At 32.7% G+C, this 19,018-nt stretch overlaps 1 protein-coding gene and 1 long non-coding RNA gene across 3 annotated transcripts in view; one reads left to right on the top strand and one right to left on the bottom strand.

The window, feature by feature from the left end:
* The window catches only part of LOC135193734 (uncharacterized), a 149,111-nt gene that overhangs the window by 70,233 nt on the left and 59,860 nt on the right, over positions 1 to 19,018 (top strand). The window lies entirely within an intron of this gene.
* LOC113400229 (S-adenosylmethionine decarboxylase proenzyme) overlaps positions 1 to 19,018 on the bottom strand; it is a 34,917-nt gene that overhangs the window by 5,023 nt on the left and 10,876 nt on the right. For both annotated transcript variants that reach the window (XM_064217618.1, XM_026639721.2), the window contains exon 3: positions 3,293 to 3,494. In XM_064217618.1, the coding sequence (XP_064073688.1) occupies positions 3,293 to 3,494 (202 nt within the window). The remainder of the gene's footprint in view (positions 1 to 3,292; positions 3,495 to 19,018) is intronic.

Raw genomic sequence — 19,018 nt, forward strand, 5'->3', positions numbered from 1 at the left:
GTATTATATATACATAAGGGGAATTAGTGTAACTTTCCGAACGTCATACGTCAAACTGTCAGATTGTTAACTTCATTCACTTTTGGCGGGAGACAACGCGAAATACGATCAGGACTCAGGTGTATCATTGTTATACTGTTTTTTTTTTTAATAATATTAGCAAACCAAAATTGATTAAAGTATTTTATTGTTAATTATTTTATATTCTTGTGATAAATTAAAATATTATTTAAGATTTCAGTTAAGATTATTGTTTCAAGACCATATACTTGTGCGTGTATAATGAGCCTTACATTACACAATACCGACATACAGATGATATCAAAAGCGGAGTTTTTAATTGTTGTTATCCATACAGTTATCAACTTAAAAAAAGAATAACTACTGAATCTTCTATCGGGATAGAGTTCATTCCAAAGCATTATATTGAATTTAAACCCGTAACATCACGTTACGAGGGTCTTATAAGAGCCTACTTGAATGAAGTATGTGTTGATTTTTATATAGCCCTATGAAATTACGAGAATATCTTAATGTCTTCAATTAGATAGTATTTGTATAATTGAAAAGAATGGCGTTTGTATGCACGCGTAAATAGAATATATACTGGACAGTGGACACCCTTGCAGTGACAAAGGCATGTTTTACAAAAAACAATACGCAAAATTCCTTACAGTATAGTATTCTAACATATCACGAGCTGAATTGCCAACCATTTAAGAACAAAGGCATCACTACAGATCCACGTGTTCATCTTAAATCATATCGCCTCAACAGCTTGAATGTCGCCCCGAAATGATGATAAAACACACGAGTACGAGACATAAGTCTACATATTGTAATTTTTACGTTATCAATTCTTAGAATTTTCAACTTAGTACAGTTTGCTCTCTGATCTTTGCTAGCTGATAGGAATGTTCGTCACTGATATATTTAATTGTACTTATTTATATATACGTATCGTTATCAATTGATTGCCTTTTTATAATATTTATTAGTAGATTACTAAGTTTGTTTATTTTTATAATATTCATATTTAATTAATACGAATATTATGTTTAAAATCGAATCCGTCAAATAAGTTAAAAAATCAGTAATTATTTGATATATTCTGCACTCAGCTTAAAAACTGTAAAAGTAAACGTCACATCATAATAAATGTATCGGCTAATGATATTTACTTTTTATTACTTTTAATATCCCATTACGAAACTGGCCGTTAGTTTCCAGTTACTATTAATACTTATTAATAGCAATATTTTGACTATTTTTTTTGCTAATAATTTTAGCAAAAAAAAAATAGTCAAGGGGTATCGGATAAACGGTAAATAAGCTTGATGTGATGTAATACCATGAATCAGTTACATCAAAGTTATTAAAAAAAAAAACGGGAACTCGCGCGTGCGATTCGAACTCACGCACTGAGTATTCCGTACCATCAGACAGATAGACAGACACTGATGTAACAGGAATTTTCCTCAGCTTGTGCTACAGGACGTTGCTCTTTGCCAAATTTCGTGATTTTAGATCAACGGAAATTATAGGTTTTTTATTCCCTTAGCGAATATGTGATCGAATTTTTCACGGCTCCAAGGGACCGCAGAATTTAGTATCTGGTATTATTTCAACTTTATACCTATATGCGTTCCGGAGAAAAAGGGTCTATACTGACGGACGGATAGACAGACGGACAATGAAGGGTAGATCGGGAAAGATCTATAAGGGCTACAATTTTCCTTTAGAGATACGTAACGCTAAAAATGAATGGTCAATCACGATGCAATTTGTCTCAAAAATCCGTTTTTATAATATCAGCTTCCTATATACCTTTAAACTGAAGGCTAATCATCAAAACAATTTTTGTATTTATATTTTGGCCTTAAATAAATAAAGAAAGGCGATTAGCACTGGTCACTATTAAATTTGTTTTCATACTCAATTCGTTTCAGCGATACGATTTGTGATGACTTATTAGGAAATTATGAAGAAGGCATATAAATAACTCTGTTTCATGTAATTGGCAACTATAGTATTATATTTTATTTGAACTTGATATCATAATATGAAATGAAAGTGCACAGAGGTGGACATATCTTAATCTCTTCGATCTAACCTTTAAATTGCCGAGAGAAGAATGAACATTAATTAAAGCAGAAAAAAGTTGCGCACAAACTCACTTTAAATGATTTGTAGGTGAATTATTATTGTGTATATAATTAGTTTATTAATTTATGATATTTATTTATTATTTATGTAATAATATAATATACATAAACAATACACACCGACATTACACTTCATTTATTTATTTTCATAGCAATGTTAACACAAAACATTAATACACAAGCGTACTCGGGCGAAACCCGTAGTACGCGGCGGATCGGCCCAGCGACGCTTTTGTTCCGCGTCTACCCGCCGCCGCGTAATATCGTAAGTCGCCAAAGAGTGCATAGCTAATTAGTTAGTCGATCTCTCACGCTCGATGCGATTCGTCTACCAGCCTTTAATATCAAATTGTTTTCGTATTTAGTTTTAGTGATTTATATGTGTTATCGATTCTATCGGAACTGTTGCTTTCTTCTTCCGTAGTCTTTGTACTTCTGACTTTTTATTTCTGTGATCATTGTGTGCGTATTATACGAGTTACTATCAAGTTGTGGACATTGTTATTTGTTCCCGCTTCACCACTACGCACACGCCTATAGATAAAAAACCAATTTTAGAAAATATTTAGGGATTTGTTAGTAAAGTGTAGGTATTTATTTAAACAAGACAGCTAGTTTATAAAACAAAAAGCAAATAAAGCGTACAAGTTCCCGGTAGTGCGAAACGATTCGTCTTTAGTTAATATCTACGTTAAAGGTGCTGTGACGTGAACTGCACTAGCGGGAATTTTCATTCGCTTTTGGTTTTGTATTCGCTTTGGATACTTCACTTTAATTTTCGATACGCTCCATCTGAAAATCGAAGGCTACGAGTATCAAAATAAAACGCGTCCTATACAAACGGGGCGCACAAAGTTTTTTTTTTATTACGTAGTGTGTATATATGTACGAAAACGTTCACACACGACATTACTCCAGATCCAGTAAAAAAAAACCGAGCCGACAAAATATACAGAAGTCGTATCCGAAAAAACGAAGACACAGGCGATGGCGTCGCAATTATAGACTTATAGCACACACAGTAAACACACACCTCAACGGCGACGGGCGCGTTATAAACGATCTCGTAAATACGGACCTTGTGTAAATGTGCACTTAGTCAAAAACAAATTTACATACTAACTCACCTCCGAATCAAAGTTGTCATGCGGCTTCAGTTGCGCAGTAGGTCTTGCGAACTCCCTGCGCGAATAGAACACGTTCTGCACGCGGGAGTGTCCTGCGGTCTCCTGAGCCAGCTGCAGCACAGCACGCACGCAGCGGAGCGGTGTTGTTTTACCGCAGGTCTTGAGGATCCAACGACGACGGGAGACGAACATGCTACTCTCACTAAAAGAAAAAAAAAACCCATTAAGCATGGTCATTCAATTACTTTTTTGTTTTTATCGAAAATAGGTAAGTAGATGATCACCATCGCCTTAAGACATTGGCGCTGTAAAAATATATTAAGCATCTCCTACATCGCCTTAGGAACTAAGATGTTATTTCCATAGCTTTATCTAAAAAATAAACTATCAGGCGTCTATGTATGTAATGTCAATATTATTATGAGGTATTATTTGCGTTCTTATGTATGCCACACTTAGATAACTTTATGTATTGACTATTGTTGTATATGATAAATAAACAAGACAGCATTAGTTTCATAATTTTCGTCATATACTTATTTAGTGCACTAATTCCAAGGCGTTTCCAATTAAGAGTAATTGGGCTAAGAACTCTGACCTTGTTTCTTTGTTTCCTAAAACTTATTGATGTTTTGATGTATGTATATTTATATATACTAGTGTTCGTCGGTCGATATCCTATCTTAATTCATTGCTAACGTTTATATAGCATTCTGTCTATGTTTTAATCGGAAAAATAGTAAAATACTACTATAAAAGTATAGTCACTTTTTGTAGCAAAAGAAACAAGAAAATGTCATGAAACGTGTACTTGATTTTAAGTTTTTTTTTTTTTTTAATGTTTCTTTTATTTGTGCCGAGAGGGATTATTTCGCCAATGTCACGTGCGATGGAGATTGCACGGTACGGTCGAAATTACAGACTCAATTTAATTTTGAAGGCGTAACAGGAGTAGATTGATTTTATGTTTGACTAGGGGCTATTGTGGGTTTGACATTGTTAGTATGACCATGAACAAGGAATGATTAACTTTATTCAATACTAGAAAGCAAGATTAATGCCCGCCCATCTTAGCATCAGCGCTAATTGTATGCTATAAATATATATTCCCTAAAGCACTCAGGAATAATGTAGCTATCTACCCGTGATTTTTTTTTAGAATTGCATCATTAGTACTGGAGATTACTCCCTACATACAAACAAACACATTTCACCTCTTTAGAATATTAGTAGAGAGAATAGGATAATGCATTTGTAACACATATTATGTATAATTTTCAGATTTCTGCACTTTTTCCTTGTACACACTGTAAATATTCAGAAACACGCAAACATTTTTTTTATTATTTTTAAAGGTTGCAAAGATTACTCTCATAAGATAAAAAAATCGTTATTTATGTAACATTATAATAATGGTTTAAAGTTCGGTTGCAAGGTTGGTCCATAAACTAACAGGTGAAATTAAATAAAAGCTTGTAGAAAATAGTAATCACTGAGTTCCTTGACAATCATTGACGATCAATCATTCCGAACAAATTACTTGTATACTTTTAGTAAAGTGACGATTCGAAAATGCTTGTTAAACCCAATTAGGAGTTGAAAAATACAATTTTTAATAAAATTAAAAAACGTATTCGACTATATAATGTAGAACATCTTGTACGAATTAGAAAAAATCGCAGATGATAATGAATCTAAGTCAGAAGGTTCAAGGCCTCTATTTATGATAAACAAAATATCCTGGTCCTCAAAGTTCGACTAAATTCTACATAAATGTTACCGATATGGAACAGTAGCAAAATTAGGATTGATAACGTAGAGGACAAAGGTTAACATAATGTTTATTCACGATAAATATATAATCTGTTTCGAACAACCAAAATAAAATTGCCGATAATAGTTCGATCAGTGCTATTTGAACTCTGAAATCGTTCGTCAATGTATACGATAGTATTTTTTTTTTCTTAATTGATATACGTAAGAGTCTTATCAAAATGAGCATTCCTTAATTAGATGTTGGATATTAGCGACCAATTCATGAACTCTCGGACATGCGATGACATCAAAATTCTAAAATATTTGTCTTAAGTGTGAAATGTTACACAGTTGAATTTTTTATATGTATTTTATATGTGGTAGGCGGACGGGTTTATGGACCACCTGTGACCACTTACCATCAAGTGGCCTATTTCTCAGTCTATCTAACGGTGCTATAAGGAACCATAGACATTACCGCTGTGATAAATATTACCTTACATCGAAAATCGGACATTTGTTTTGTGATCACAGTCAACCTTTTTACATAATATTTTAAAGATATCTCTCATAACATTGGTTTTTCTTTCAAATCTTAATAACTTTTATTTGAGTTTCTTTGAGTTGGAACATTTCTGCACAACATGGTCCAAACGATAGAGGAGTTTTGTCTCGCAGAGTAGATGTGTTTAAACATATTTTTGCATATAATTGCATATAATGTGTGGAGATAAGTCGTTTTTGAACTATGCTAATCTAATTACACGAGTAAGGAAAATGTATTGTATCTGTTGCCTTTAATAATAAATATGAATACATACATAGGTAATATTCTTTATACATAATATTTTTATAAGCGTTTATAACATTTTTATCTTAATCGAAGGTTACGCAAGTACGCCAAGCAGTACTATTCATCTCGCCATAATAACAAAACGGATATCAGGAACGCTCAACCGAGAACTTGTATTCGCTTCACTTTTCACTTTAATTCTTTCTGTGGTGTAGCTGTGGACTTGTTGTAGTCTAAAACATTCCATAGAGGAATCGCGATTCAAAGGAGAAATGTTGCGAGAAAACCCACCATTGTCAATTAACGAACACGTGACTAGTAGGAGACTGCAGTAGCTATTTATATTTTTATTTGTACATATATTTCAATGTAAATAAGTATGTATATAGGAATTATATTAACAATATGCGTACAGGTGCGGACTGAAAGTCAGCTTCGTAGCTGACTCCAGAATATTTTCACCGGCGGTTTTTTAGTTCATGTATGTACTTTGAAAATTTTCTATTTCTTTTATACTTTATTCAAGTTTCAAAAATTCATATTATTAATTATGTTAAGTTTTATGTAAGAAAACTGGCTTCTAAATTTTAATTTTTTTTTTTTAAGTGATACTTATCTCTTATTAATATTCAAATGAGTAAATATTAAATAGACATCAATCATTCGTTATCAGTTTTTAAACAGCATTGCGTAACGTTGTTATCGTTTATTGAAACAAATCAATTGCTATTGACTCGAGTGGACCGTCTGAGCGTTTATGTCTGGGTATTTAATGCCTATTTGTGATGCTTTATCATATCTAGATACTACAAGATTTTTTTTGTATTCGATGCATCCTACTAATATTATAAACGCCTGAAACTAGTATTATATAAATATATTTCCTTTTTAACATATCTTGTTGCGTTCCGGTTTGAAATGTGAGTTGCATTTTTGACTTATTTTAAAAAAATCTAAAAAACGTGATAACTCAAAAATGGTTCACTTTTGCATCATGCATATGGGGGTTAAAATTATCGCAAATAATCACCCCTATCACCTCCTAACGGGAATACGTCGAATTACCAATAAACCTGTATATAATATATGCATACTCAGGAGCCGAGATACCGTACATCCTTATATATTTTCTCACACTTCTACCCATATTTTCGGTATCGAAGATCTATAGCTTATTCCAATGGCAGGACTAAAGAATAATAAACAACTTTGACCTTGAATCGAGGTGACATCACGATTATGGATTCATAAATGTCAACGCAGTTATTGTCGGAACCATGGGAGAAATATTAAATTGTATATAAGTACTTGAGAAGAACAATGTATTACGAGCTATTTGTTATATAGTAAACTTAACATAATAAATAAAGATATGTAAAAAAAAAAACTTTTGTAGTACCTATATTTAAAAATGGCCATAGTAACAGCTCCCCAATTTAATGGCATTACTAATATTCCTATTTACCCCTCCATTTAAACTTACAGCTTGTGCTAGAAGTGGGGACGACAATAGCCCAAGGGGTCAGGATCGATCCTGCGTCTTTTAACATCGCTGATGGCTCTTAAACCATTGTGTTATTGGGACTATTATCAAAGCGCATAGATAATATAAATTTGTGATTTGTTTAAACTGGTGTTGCCAATGGCATAAACATTCAATAAAAAATGAAAACTAAATCAAAGTATCCGATTCACTGAGATAATATATATACAATAGCTTATCAGTTAAATCTTATTAATCCCATTGCAATGAATCGGTTGACCTCGTTATGCATCGCTTATCACTTGTGATAAACTCACGTAAGTCGTATAACCACGTGGAAAGTAACAGGACACGCGGAGATAATACGACGGTGAGAGTTAACGGCATATTACGATAAGGAATGTATAATGTTGTAGCTACGAGTCTTTATAATGTATAGCAGGAAGGCTGGCTTAAGTACGTTCGCAAATCAGAGCAAATATAGGAAAAAGAAAATAGATACTCACATGTTATATTTATATAAATAAATAAATATTGGACAACATAACATACATTACTCTGATCCCAATGTAAGTAGCTAAAGCACTTGTGTTATGGAAAATCAGAAGTAACGACGATACCACAAACACCCAGAACCAAGATAACATAGAAAACTTTTTCTACATCGACTCGGCCGGGAATCGAACCTGGGACCTCGGAGTGGCGTACCCATGAAAACCGGTGTACACACTACCCGACCACGGAGGTCGTAAATACAATGTTTAATGAACTACTAAAAGCTTATACTGTTTATAACCTTCTCTAAAGTTTGTGAATAGTCATTACACCCATAATATAATAAATAGACAATAATGATAATGATGACGAAGATCCTGGCCGATTTCGCCGACATCGGCCATTCTTTAGAGAGACTTGCCAACTGCTCATCATATAATATAGTGCACCAACGTGTGCACAAATATATTATACGTAATATTTTAAATGTGAGAGTATGTTTGTCTGTTAGGTTTTCACGACTAAGACTTAGTACGAAGCAAGCTTGAACTCCAAGGACTGACATAATCTACATTTGCTACCCCTTAAGCGGATTATGTAAAGGATAGAGGGTTGTACCTAAGTTCTTGAAAGATTTTTATCACAAATTAATCTCAACCCCTGTGAAGCCGCGGGCTCAGCTAGTCCTATAATCCTAATCCAACACGATCGGAAACAGTTCAGGCGTAAGACTGTAAGTGATTTCCGAGAAACGGTACTACAATAGCAACTTGAGAACACCAAGCTACTGAGAAAGTCTAGATCAAAAACGTAATACTTTTTATTGTCTGGCCCGAGGTTTGAACCTGGTACTTTAGGACATGACTCTTGAAGCTCGAGACTCAAGATGTTATAAAAAAGGAGAAACAGCCAGAATTGTATCATAGCGTAGAATAAACATGTCGGAAGAATCTACATTTTAAGCCGGATTTAGGTTTATGTTCCAATAGTTACCGTTTGCAGTTTTAGCCGTCTGTGAGGGAAGTGGGGGTCAACGTTATGATCCTATCAGCACCGATGAATATTATTTCATGATAATCGTTTAAGTAGTTGAAACATGAAAGCGTAACAAACAAACTCATTTACTCATGTTCCTATTTATAATTTTCATATCCTATAAAACAACTTTTTAATAAATTGTATCTAATACCTACATAAATAAAGTTGAGTATTAATTTGCAGAATTTATATGTAACCTTTTTAAATTAACAGTAATATTTTCAATAGAAAAATTATTCCCTTTGCCTTAAAAAAAAAAAAAGAAATGGAATCATCAATCAGATCGTAAGTCGCAACAGTAGGGCTGGCGATGGTATAACTGCGTCACTCGTGCAGCGAGCGCGCAGGCTCCGATCAATATTGTCTCATATATGCACTAGGTACGGACTACGGTACACTGATTAGGTTATACGATGGGTCTCCTTGTTTGTAGCATTCAATTTATAACGCACACATGCATTTTGTCATAAATCAATAGAGCTATTCTGTAACCGACTCGAAGCTCACCGCCGAACACATCGCGTTTCAGAAAGGGATATGCGATATTGACTGTAATTGAGTATGTATTGCCAGCACTAAAAATTAAATATTATAATGTAAGATTTATTTATTTTGTAATGTTAACAAAACTATTAATAAAAATTCTTCAATTCCTCAACAATAACCATAATTAATATTATTAAAATGTTCTATCGTGTTTTTACACTTATTAAAATCCTTTTAAAATTTACCACAATTTAAAATTAGCAGCGCTTTATACATCAAAGTGATTTAATTTTATAGTTTCACATTATATATCACATTTAGTTATCTAGCAACACTGAACTGTTTTTAAGCATTCATCATTGTACTTATGATGAAAAAAAATATACAAAAGTAATTAAGATGACATTCATATGATATACGTAATCTTTATAATTTGTATAGTATTTATATATAGGAGAGAATTATGAAGATTTGACCTTTACCATGTCCTCACGGCAGATTTTGGACATAACAGCCGTGCTTCTGGGGGACTAGCCACATGTGAGTGTGCTCAATAATATGTCCTGCACATTAGTGAGTGTGCAAATTCAGGTTCATTCTCTATTTCATCACACTGTTGTCTTCTGAACTCCAAGCTGCTGATGTTTTATTAACAGATAGACTCAGTGACTTTCCACAGCCTTATACAATAGCTTCTATACCAGCTAGAACGAATAGCAATATTAATTACGGTATTAATCTTTATTATACTCGTATACTATACTATAAAACCCTGTAGTGCAGCTGGACTAAGGCCTCCTCTTCACTGGTTTCGAGCGAATTTAACCACGCTGCCTCAATGCCGAAAGCCTATGAACCCGCAATCATCGGCTAAGATGTACGCGTCCTAACTACTGGACCATCTCTCATCTTTATATGACACGTAAAAAAATAAACATTAAAATTGCCAATATATGGAAACGAAAATCGCGCAGCCATCGCCAAAAATACAAACTCGCGTCTACAATATTAAGACACTAGGCTTTTAGTTTTCAATATAAACTTTAAAATCATTATCAAAGGCTCTTATACGGCTTCGTTAACCGTATCATTAATATCATCAAAACTTCCGACAAGACAGATAGAAATAGAAAAACATGCAAGCTTATAACGGCGATCTATCAAGTAACACGTGTTACGTCCACGCTGTATGACCGTGGCCAAAACGCGTTTCTGCAAAACAAATACAATTAGGGCTGTCAATTCTACAAACGCCGGAAGATTATTTGATTATGCCACAAAAAGCAAAAACGTTTTGCGCGTTTTTATTTTCCACTGTTATATCACCCAATGTTGGCGTTAAACTAATATATAAAACATAATATTCCAGTTTAAGCGACTAAATGAACATTACTTATATTGCAAGTTATTTTAAAATCGAATTAAAATAAAATTCCTTATTTATGAAATGTGTGTCACGTCTAGGTGACAACCCTAGAAACAGTTTGAAGACTTAATGAGGTGTTTGAATTCAAACATTGTCAATACATAAAGTTTATTGTAAACTAATTGATTCAAGGCGATAAAGTGTATAAAGCGCGTGAAACTGTTAATTATATTCGTCTAGCATTATATACATAATAAAACACAATATATTGATAGAAATATCATAAATTTTTATGTCTTATTAGTTGATATTTGTCACGGCGAATGTTGTCAACAAAAATTTGATAAAAATGCGGGAGATATTAGTGTGTACAAATATGTACCTACACAGGTGCATAATGAGGTATGCCATGAGACTCTTGTTCGTTTGCCAAATACTCCATAAAAAAAAAAAAATATTCTCATAGCCCGATGAAAATTCGACTCAAGTTAATTTAAATCACGTCATAGGCAATAATCATAATGGTTACCTAATACATCCGTAATTGTTATAAAAGAGAAAATTAGTTCTTTATTTTTAATAATTTAATTACCTTTTAAAAATTTATTAGAGCTCTTTAAAAAAAAACGATTTTGTCACAATTATAATAGCATAAAAATAATAATATTAAAATGCTAAACCATACAAATATTTAGTCACACAAATATTAATTTAATTTCCGAGCAGCAGATATTTTTGGAAGTGTTGCCATTATCGTTAACAAATACATTTAGAATGAGCGAAATCACAGGTGTTTGTAGGGAAATTAATCATAATGAACAGACACTAATAAAGAAGAATATATAAAACGACTACACCAATATACATAAAATTAAAATCAGAAGATGTTTTGCGATTTTGAAAAGGTTCAGAGTTCCACCAGCTTTAAATTTAAACTTTGAACATGATAAGCGTTAAATTCATATCCTTGTATTGATGACATAATATAATTTTTAAATTCAGAATAAAAAATACATTCGCCAGTACCAATTTATTACCAAACACTGATAAATTGCATTAATACGTCAATACAGTAAAAAAACTATTTTATTGGCTGCCAGTATCGGCAATATCAACAAACATTATAATAATTTTCGATAATTATTATTTGAATGAAATTATTTTCATTCTCAACAATAACTTACACAACGCTTTGTCAATTATCATATTCCAAGTAAGTATAAACATTCAATTCATTCATTTCATAACATTCAAATTTCAATCTCGTTTTTAGACTAACGCACTAAAACGAATGTTGCATGCCAGAAATATCTGGATACACTATCTTTGTATAATATTCAAGGCAATATATAAATAAATAATTACTTTAATTAATTTATTTATTAGTGGCAACAACATAATATTCATAAGGATGCATATTTACAATTCATAATATTACAACCAGAAGTTGGCAAACGATCATAATTTATTTTAAACTCAGTGAATATATTAATCGAGATTTTTTACAGATGACACAAGCCGATAGGATGAGCCACGTGACGTTGTCCAGTGTCTCTTTGCAATGACCATGTCTCGCGTTGCCAAAACGATGCTAGGTGTTAAACAAAGTTAGAAAACTTCCGCCAGTTTGTATTCACATTGGATTAATGTCTTCACTGTCTATTAAATGGACATGCCATGCGTTGCCAAAACGAAGCCAGTCGTAGAGATATGTTCGCAAAACTTTCGTAGTATCTACTTCAGATTATACGTAGCGTCATTGTTTCTGATATCGACACGTCTTACGTTGACAATAATGCTATCCGTTGGAATAAATTTAAACAAATCCTCATTTTGTATTTACATAGAATTAATGCCTTCTATGTCTATGAATTCAACGTGCCCTTCGTTGCCAAAACGATGCCAACCGTACTTTGGTTTACCATACTAAGCTGATAGGACTAACTGAAAGTTAAAACTTGGCAAGCTTCACTAAGTCGTTAAAATGGTAAACATTTGTAAACATTACGCTCAGCGATGGAAAACGTTCGGAAACCAACCAGGAAACAATTTATGTAAAACTAGCAACCCGTTCCGGCTTCACATGGTTGCAATAAGGGTGTGTTTTCTGTACAATATTCAAGTATTACAAATAAACTTTCCTCTCGAATCACTCTGTTCATTGATGAAAACCGCATTAAAACCCGTTGCGTAGTTTAAAGGATGTAAACATAGAGACGGTAAGCGACTTTGTTATATTATATATATTGTAGATATTTTTTCATGTTTTATATTAATTATTTACTTCGCAAGAAATTCCGCTATGTTATTACATCTTTATAAGAAAAAAAATCAAAATATACTTTATTCGAGTAGGCTACAAGCACTTTTGAATCGTCATTTAACAAACTATTTTAAGTTAAGCTACCACTGGTTCGGAATGCAGATTCTACTGAGAAAAACCGGTAAGAAACTCAGTAGTTACTCTTTTGTACCGTATTCTGTTTTCAAACCTTTAAAAATAAGCTAGTAAATTACTTGGAACTTTTTTTTTTAATTTATATTTCTATTTTAGTGAAACATTATGGCCTAATAATATACAATTCTAGCTGAACCTGCGCCGATTTACCCGCGTGAAATTTATAAAAAATAAAATTCCAAGCCTCGTTTTACCCCCTTAGGGCTGGAGTTTCATAAATATGGTATTTCGGTTTGATATACATATATATAAATTACATATATCACAAGTCACCAATGATACTATTTACAAAATTATTAATATAAAACAAAAACTTAACATACATAAAATTGATTTTCGAATTGATAGTCGTTAAAATGGTAAACATTTGTAAACATTACGCTCAGCGATGGAAAACGTTCGGAAACCAACCAGGAAACAATTTATGTAATACTAGCAACCCGTTCCGGCTTCACATGGGTAGATGGATAGAAGTAAATAATTAACCTATTTGAATAGGTAACATTATACAATCAATAAATGTCCAAGAACTCATTTATGATATCATATAAAAATTCAAGCTCAACAATCTTGAATGGACATGACCATAAATGTGAGCTTGAAATCGTCACGGCTTTAACATTATCAAGGTGAACGGGTCGAATGACAAGATTAGCGCTTCATTGCAATTTGTTGGTTCGGGTTGCAGGTTACATAAGGTTTTATATGATCGAATGATTCTGCTATTTTAATATTTCAGTTCTAATGAACACAGACATTCGTGATGAATATCTGAACTGAACTATACTATTTGCCATGATTTTCAGAATTAATATGATTATTTTTGTACATACAAATAAATTCAAATGTTGGGAACTAAGATATTATATCCCTTGTTCCCGAAATCACAATGGCTAATTCAACCTTCAAACCGGATCACAACAATACTAAGTATTGCTGTTTGTTGAAGAACCAGTTGGCGGATACACACATGACATATTTAGTGCTTCGCCTGTTTTGAACTCGTATTGGATGACATGGCCCAGTGAAGCACCACTGAATTTTCATGTGAAGAAAACATCGTGAGGAAACCTGCATCTGTCTAATTTCTACGAAATTCTGCCACATGTGTATCCACCAAACGGCACTGGAGTAGCGTGGTGGAATTTGCTCCAAACCTTCTCAAAGCAGTGGGAAATTTACAGGCTGTTAATGATAGAACTGTCGGCTGTTGATGTATAGAACGTTATAAATAGAGCAAATACATCCTTCCTGTGACAAGGTTTCCTCTTTCCGGTAATAAGATTCCACGGTTATTTTTAACTCGGCTAATTGATATGAGTCTCAAGTAAAAAACACATTGATGTAAAAGACATATTACTCAATACAAGATTAAATGAAGAGTAAAAAAAGCCGGGTAGTCAGTATTTATTGATTTCCAGGTAGGATTATAAATTAAATTGTATGTGATCGATATAAACTGTAATTGAAGTGCTATAGAGTAACAACTGATTTAAATGTTGGTTCTTTTTATATAATTTACTTTCCGAGCCGAGGGTAGCTCTAAGCACTAATTCAATAGAGTAACAAAGGTTCAAAAGCGCTTCTATGCGCCTACTTGAATAAAGAATAATTAGATTTAAGTTTATTTAGTTTACTATTACTACTATACTAAACTACTTTATAATTATATATGTATATTAAATTTACATAATATATAACATATATATTTGAAAAGGAACGGCATAATGCCAGTTTATAAGGATTGTTCGCATGAGATATTTTATAAACACAGAAGTTTAATTGATAATTATGTATTGAAGGCTTTGCTGGAGACGTATGAAGTAGTTTTTGTTTACACTTCATTGAAACGTTGAACATTGATTACAGTAACAACCCTCAAATGTTCCACAGCTAAGGTTTGGAACTAAAACTAGCACGCTGTCAATGGGGTTACAAATGTATCAGAATCTCCGATATTCTTTGATTTCCACACTATGCGTTCTTAAGTTGAAACTGAGCTGGATCTCTTGACGGGATACTTAATCAAAAGATTGATAAGAATAATAACGCGGATGTAAAATTCTGATCTGATTAATACTTATACTTATTACTATTATGCTTTAGTTAACTCGTTTATTGAGAATGATTAAGTGAGTGTTTATATGTTTGTTACGCTCTCGTGCTAACTGTGTCAGATGTCACAGATAGGGAAATACCTAAAATCAGACCACGTGCATAAACTTGTAGACATTACCGCGCCATGTAACGAGTATATTAAGAAAGATACCATTGTTATCACTTACATTATATCCAATTTCGCAAGGCAAACGCAATCGTTAACGATAAATCACAAAATTGTAAACGCATTTCGTTTGGAACGGAGTCTGAACTCACTTGAAATAGGTGATCGATCGATATGTTCCGTCTACGCACCTTATATAATGTTTATTTACAATTTGTAAATAGACGCCGGCTGTCCTCTGCCCTGGATCGGGGACATTATATACTGTTACGTGTTTTAAGGTAAATCAAACGTGTTATTCTATCGACCAAGCCACGAAACCTAGAAACGAGGACATTTAAAAGTTAAAACATCGATATTAAAAATAAATTTATTAGTACACTGTAGTCTGCAAATAAAATAATTATACCTATTTAATAAATTATTAAATAGGTATAATTATTTTTTTTACATTCCAACTTCAAAAATTGGCACGAATATACACTTAAAACGGAATCTTATCAATTTCCAATGTCTACTTGGACCACATTGGAGCCATACTGAACCCAACGTAATAATCACCAATAAAGTTAAACGCGTTAATATAAATACCTACATAAACATATAAATCGTCAGGTTCGTGGTCCTTTACACGAAGAAAGGCAAAAGCTCCAAATTGATACTTTTGGAAAATGACGTCTCATAACTAAACTTTAAGCCTCTTTTCCCAAATATACTAATTTGGCGTTACAGCCTTTCTTTCTACGAAACGAATTGAGAGAATACTCCTTGTAGACGTTGGTCAAAAACAAATAAAGATAATATATCCGAGCTATAAAACCAGACTGATTACATTCATTTTAGTTAGGCGTATCCTTGTCACAATTTGACTAGGCTATGTTCGTCTGTGGCAATCGACCTTGAATATTGGTTGCAAAAGGCCAAACATCTCGACCAATCATGACCACTTTTTGTAAACAATTAATATATTATTTATCATTGTATTGTGGCCACTGAACCTTGTCTTTTATGTAATATACTTTTGTTTAATATATAATGTACGTGTTAATTTATTCTGTAACATAAAATAAATGTTAATTAGATTTCTATATTAAAGATAAACAATCTCAACAATTTATGTGGAAAAAAAAATCAGTAACATATTTAAATAGATATAGTGCGTTATGTGATTTGTAGAAAGTTTATAAAGATTATGAAACCATTAATTATATTCATCTAGAATTAATGATATACACAATATGTTAAAAGGAAAATATTCGGAAACCTCACGTTTGTGACAATTATCTGGTTAATGTTTGCGGTTGAGACGAAAATAACCTCAACAATTTATGTGTAGATATTATTACCAGTAAACATTTGAAAAAAAATATCAAATATAAACATAGGTACATAAATGGGTTCTGTGGTTCGTATGAAGTTAAAGAACAATCCCAGGGAATATTGATCAAGACACCAGTATGAAAAAACAAATATATATTTTATTCAAGTAAGCTTTTAAAAATACTTTTGAATCGTCATTTTACACGATTGTATTAAACGTAGCTATCATCGGTTCACAAAATAGATTCTACCGACAACAAGAAACTCAGAAGTTACTCTTTCAACATTTGACATACAAAGTTATATCAGTTAAATACAATTCAAGGCAACAAGTATTAGCTCTACGCTTTTTTATCATCAATGTAATTTCGTTACATATTGTGCTTTATTTAAAATGTTTATTTAACAAACGATTTGATTTTATGACTCGACACAAAAAATGACAAATATCTTGTCAATACTCATAATGGCGATTAACGTCTATAATAAGTTATACTAATATTATAAATGCGCAAAATATCTCTGTCCATTACTTCTTCCCGCGTAAACCGCGAACCGATTTATTTGAAATTTGATGCGGAGAGAACTTGGGGGACCCGGAACCTTTTTTTATTTACCTCTTGCGTGGATATTAAATGTTTTATAGATTTCGCGCGGGTTTCGCAGGTTCAGTTACTATAGTATAAATACTAGATCGTATTGTTGTACTATCTTTATCGGATAGATTCTACATACTAACAAAGCCTCCAAAAATCTCAGGTCTCGATATTTGTTCCAAATCAGTAGATGTCCTTTGACTATCAATAAGCAAGTGTAATGGTCTATATTGCATAAATAAATTTAAATTTTAAACTTTACACCGTGATACATTTTTTGTTACTCAGAGAAAACCCTTATATTAAAATTTCTTTCGTTAGTACTTTGTACGCAGTATTTAATGAAATATGCAGTGAGTTAGACGACTTAACGGTATCCGCATCTGGCATAGAGTGCACTACGCATGCGTGAAACTTTCCACCTTGACCTTCCAGTCACCCTTACTCTGAAATAACACGCAAAGAGGTAGCTTAGCCTAATAGATTGTTTAATCGATAGCGCAATCGTTCTTAACTGTATAGAATATTCTAGAACAATGTTCCACTTATTGACTTGATAGTAGTTAATAAAAGTGTTTAAGTTATTTTCGAAACTACCGATTTCACTTACGCTATTAATCAAGGAACGCTCGGCATATGTCGGGAAAACTTCGACTTCTATTGTCAAGTAGCGACATATAGAACCAAACACTATACTTTACAACGTAAGAAAAAAAAACCATAATACGATCTTATAAATACAAATGGCGTCGTGACCTAATTCCGTTAATAGTACAATATGATATTTATAGATGATCGTTCCACCATTCAATTAAAAACTTAAGTTAGAAGCTTCAAGCATCGATTACTATTCTATTTCAAAACGAATATAATAGGTTCTTTGTGTAGTTAAAATGACCTACTTAGTATTTTTGTTGTGACCATATTTTAATTTAAAGTATGTTTCACGTCACTAAACATTGTTATGAACTTAGTAAATAATTGGGTATTTTTAGTTAAAGAACACCCAATTATTTACTAAGTAAAATCCCTGGACGACCCACGCCTGGGCAAAAGCCTCTTCTCTTAAAGAGAAGTAGGATTAAGTGTCTACAATAAATTACCTACAAAAAAACATCTTACCAATTTTTTTTAATTTAATACATTAATTTGTGTTCAAAAACTAGAACGTGTTAATTGCACATCTCGATATCGAATCCTATAATCATTAGCTCGATAAAAAAAACTGATAACAAATGTCAACGACCCCCTCTAATTGGTAAATAATATCAAGTAAACATTAACACGTGTTTTGACGTCAGTATGTTAAACTTCTAAATAATTAATTGCTTGTTAAACTCTAGGTTCGAGATGGTCCATTTAGTCCAGTCAGGAAAAATGCCACATAAATGCAAGTGAACGAGAAATATAATTTTTATAAGGTAGAATCTCTTTACGTGAAATAATTGTCCAATTCCTATGAGCCATCACCGCCATTTTGAGAAAAACGGCCAATGTTTACGACTGTTCAATGGCTGGAACTGTTAATAACTTATTTTGTCTGACTCTTAAATTAATACCGACCGAATCTCCGACCGACCCTCGTAATGTAACAACTTTCCATAATAAACTTGAAACCCTTTACTGTAATGGAAGAATTTGGATACAAGCTAATTGTTATTTTCTAATTTCGTGCTTGTTATGTAGACATGAAACCAATACCAATATTATTT

Source organism: Vanessa tameamea, chromosome 17 (assembly GCF_037043105.1).
Source record: "Vanessa tameamea isolate UH-Manoa-2023 chromosome 17, ilVanTame1 primary haplotype, whole genome shotgun sequence".
Taxonomy (NCBI): Eukaryota; Metazoa; Arthropoda; class Insecta; order Lepidoptera; family Nymphalidae; genus Vanessa; species Vanessa tameamea.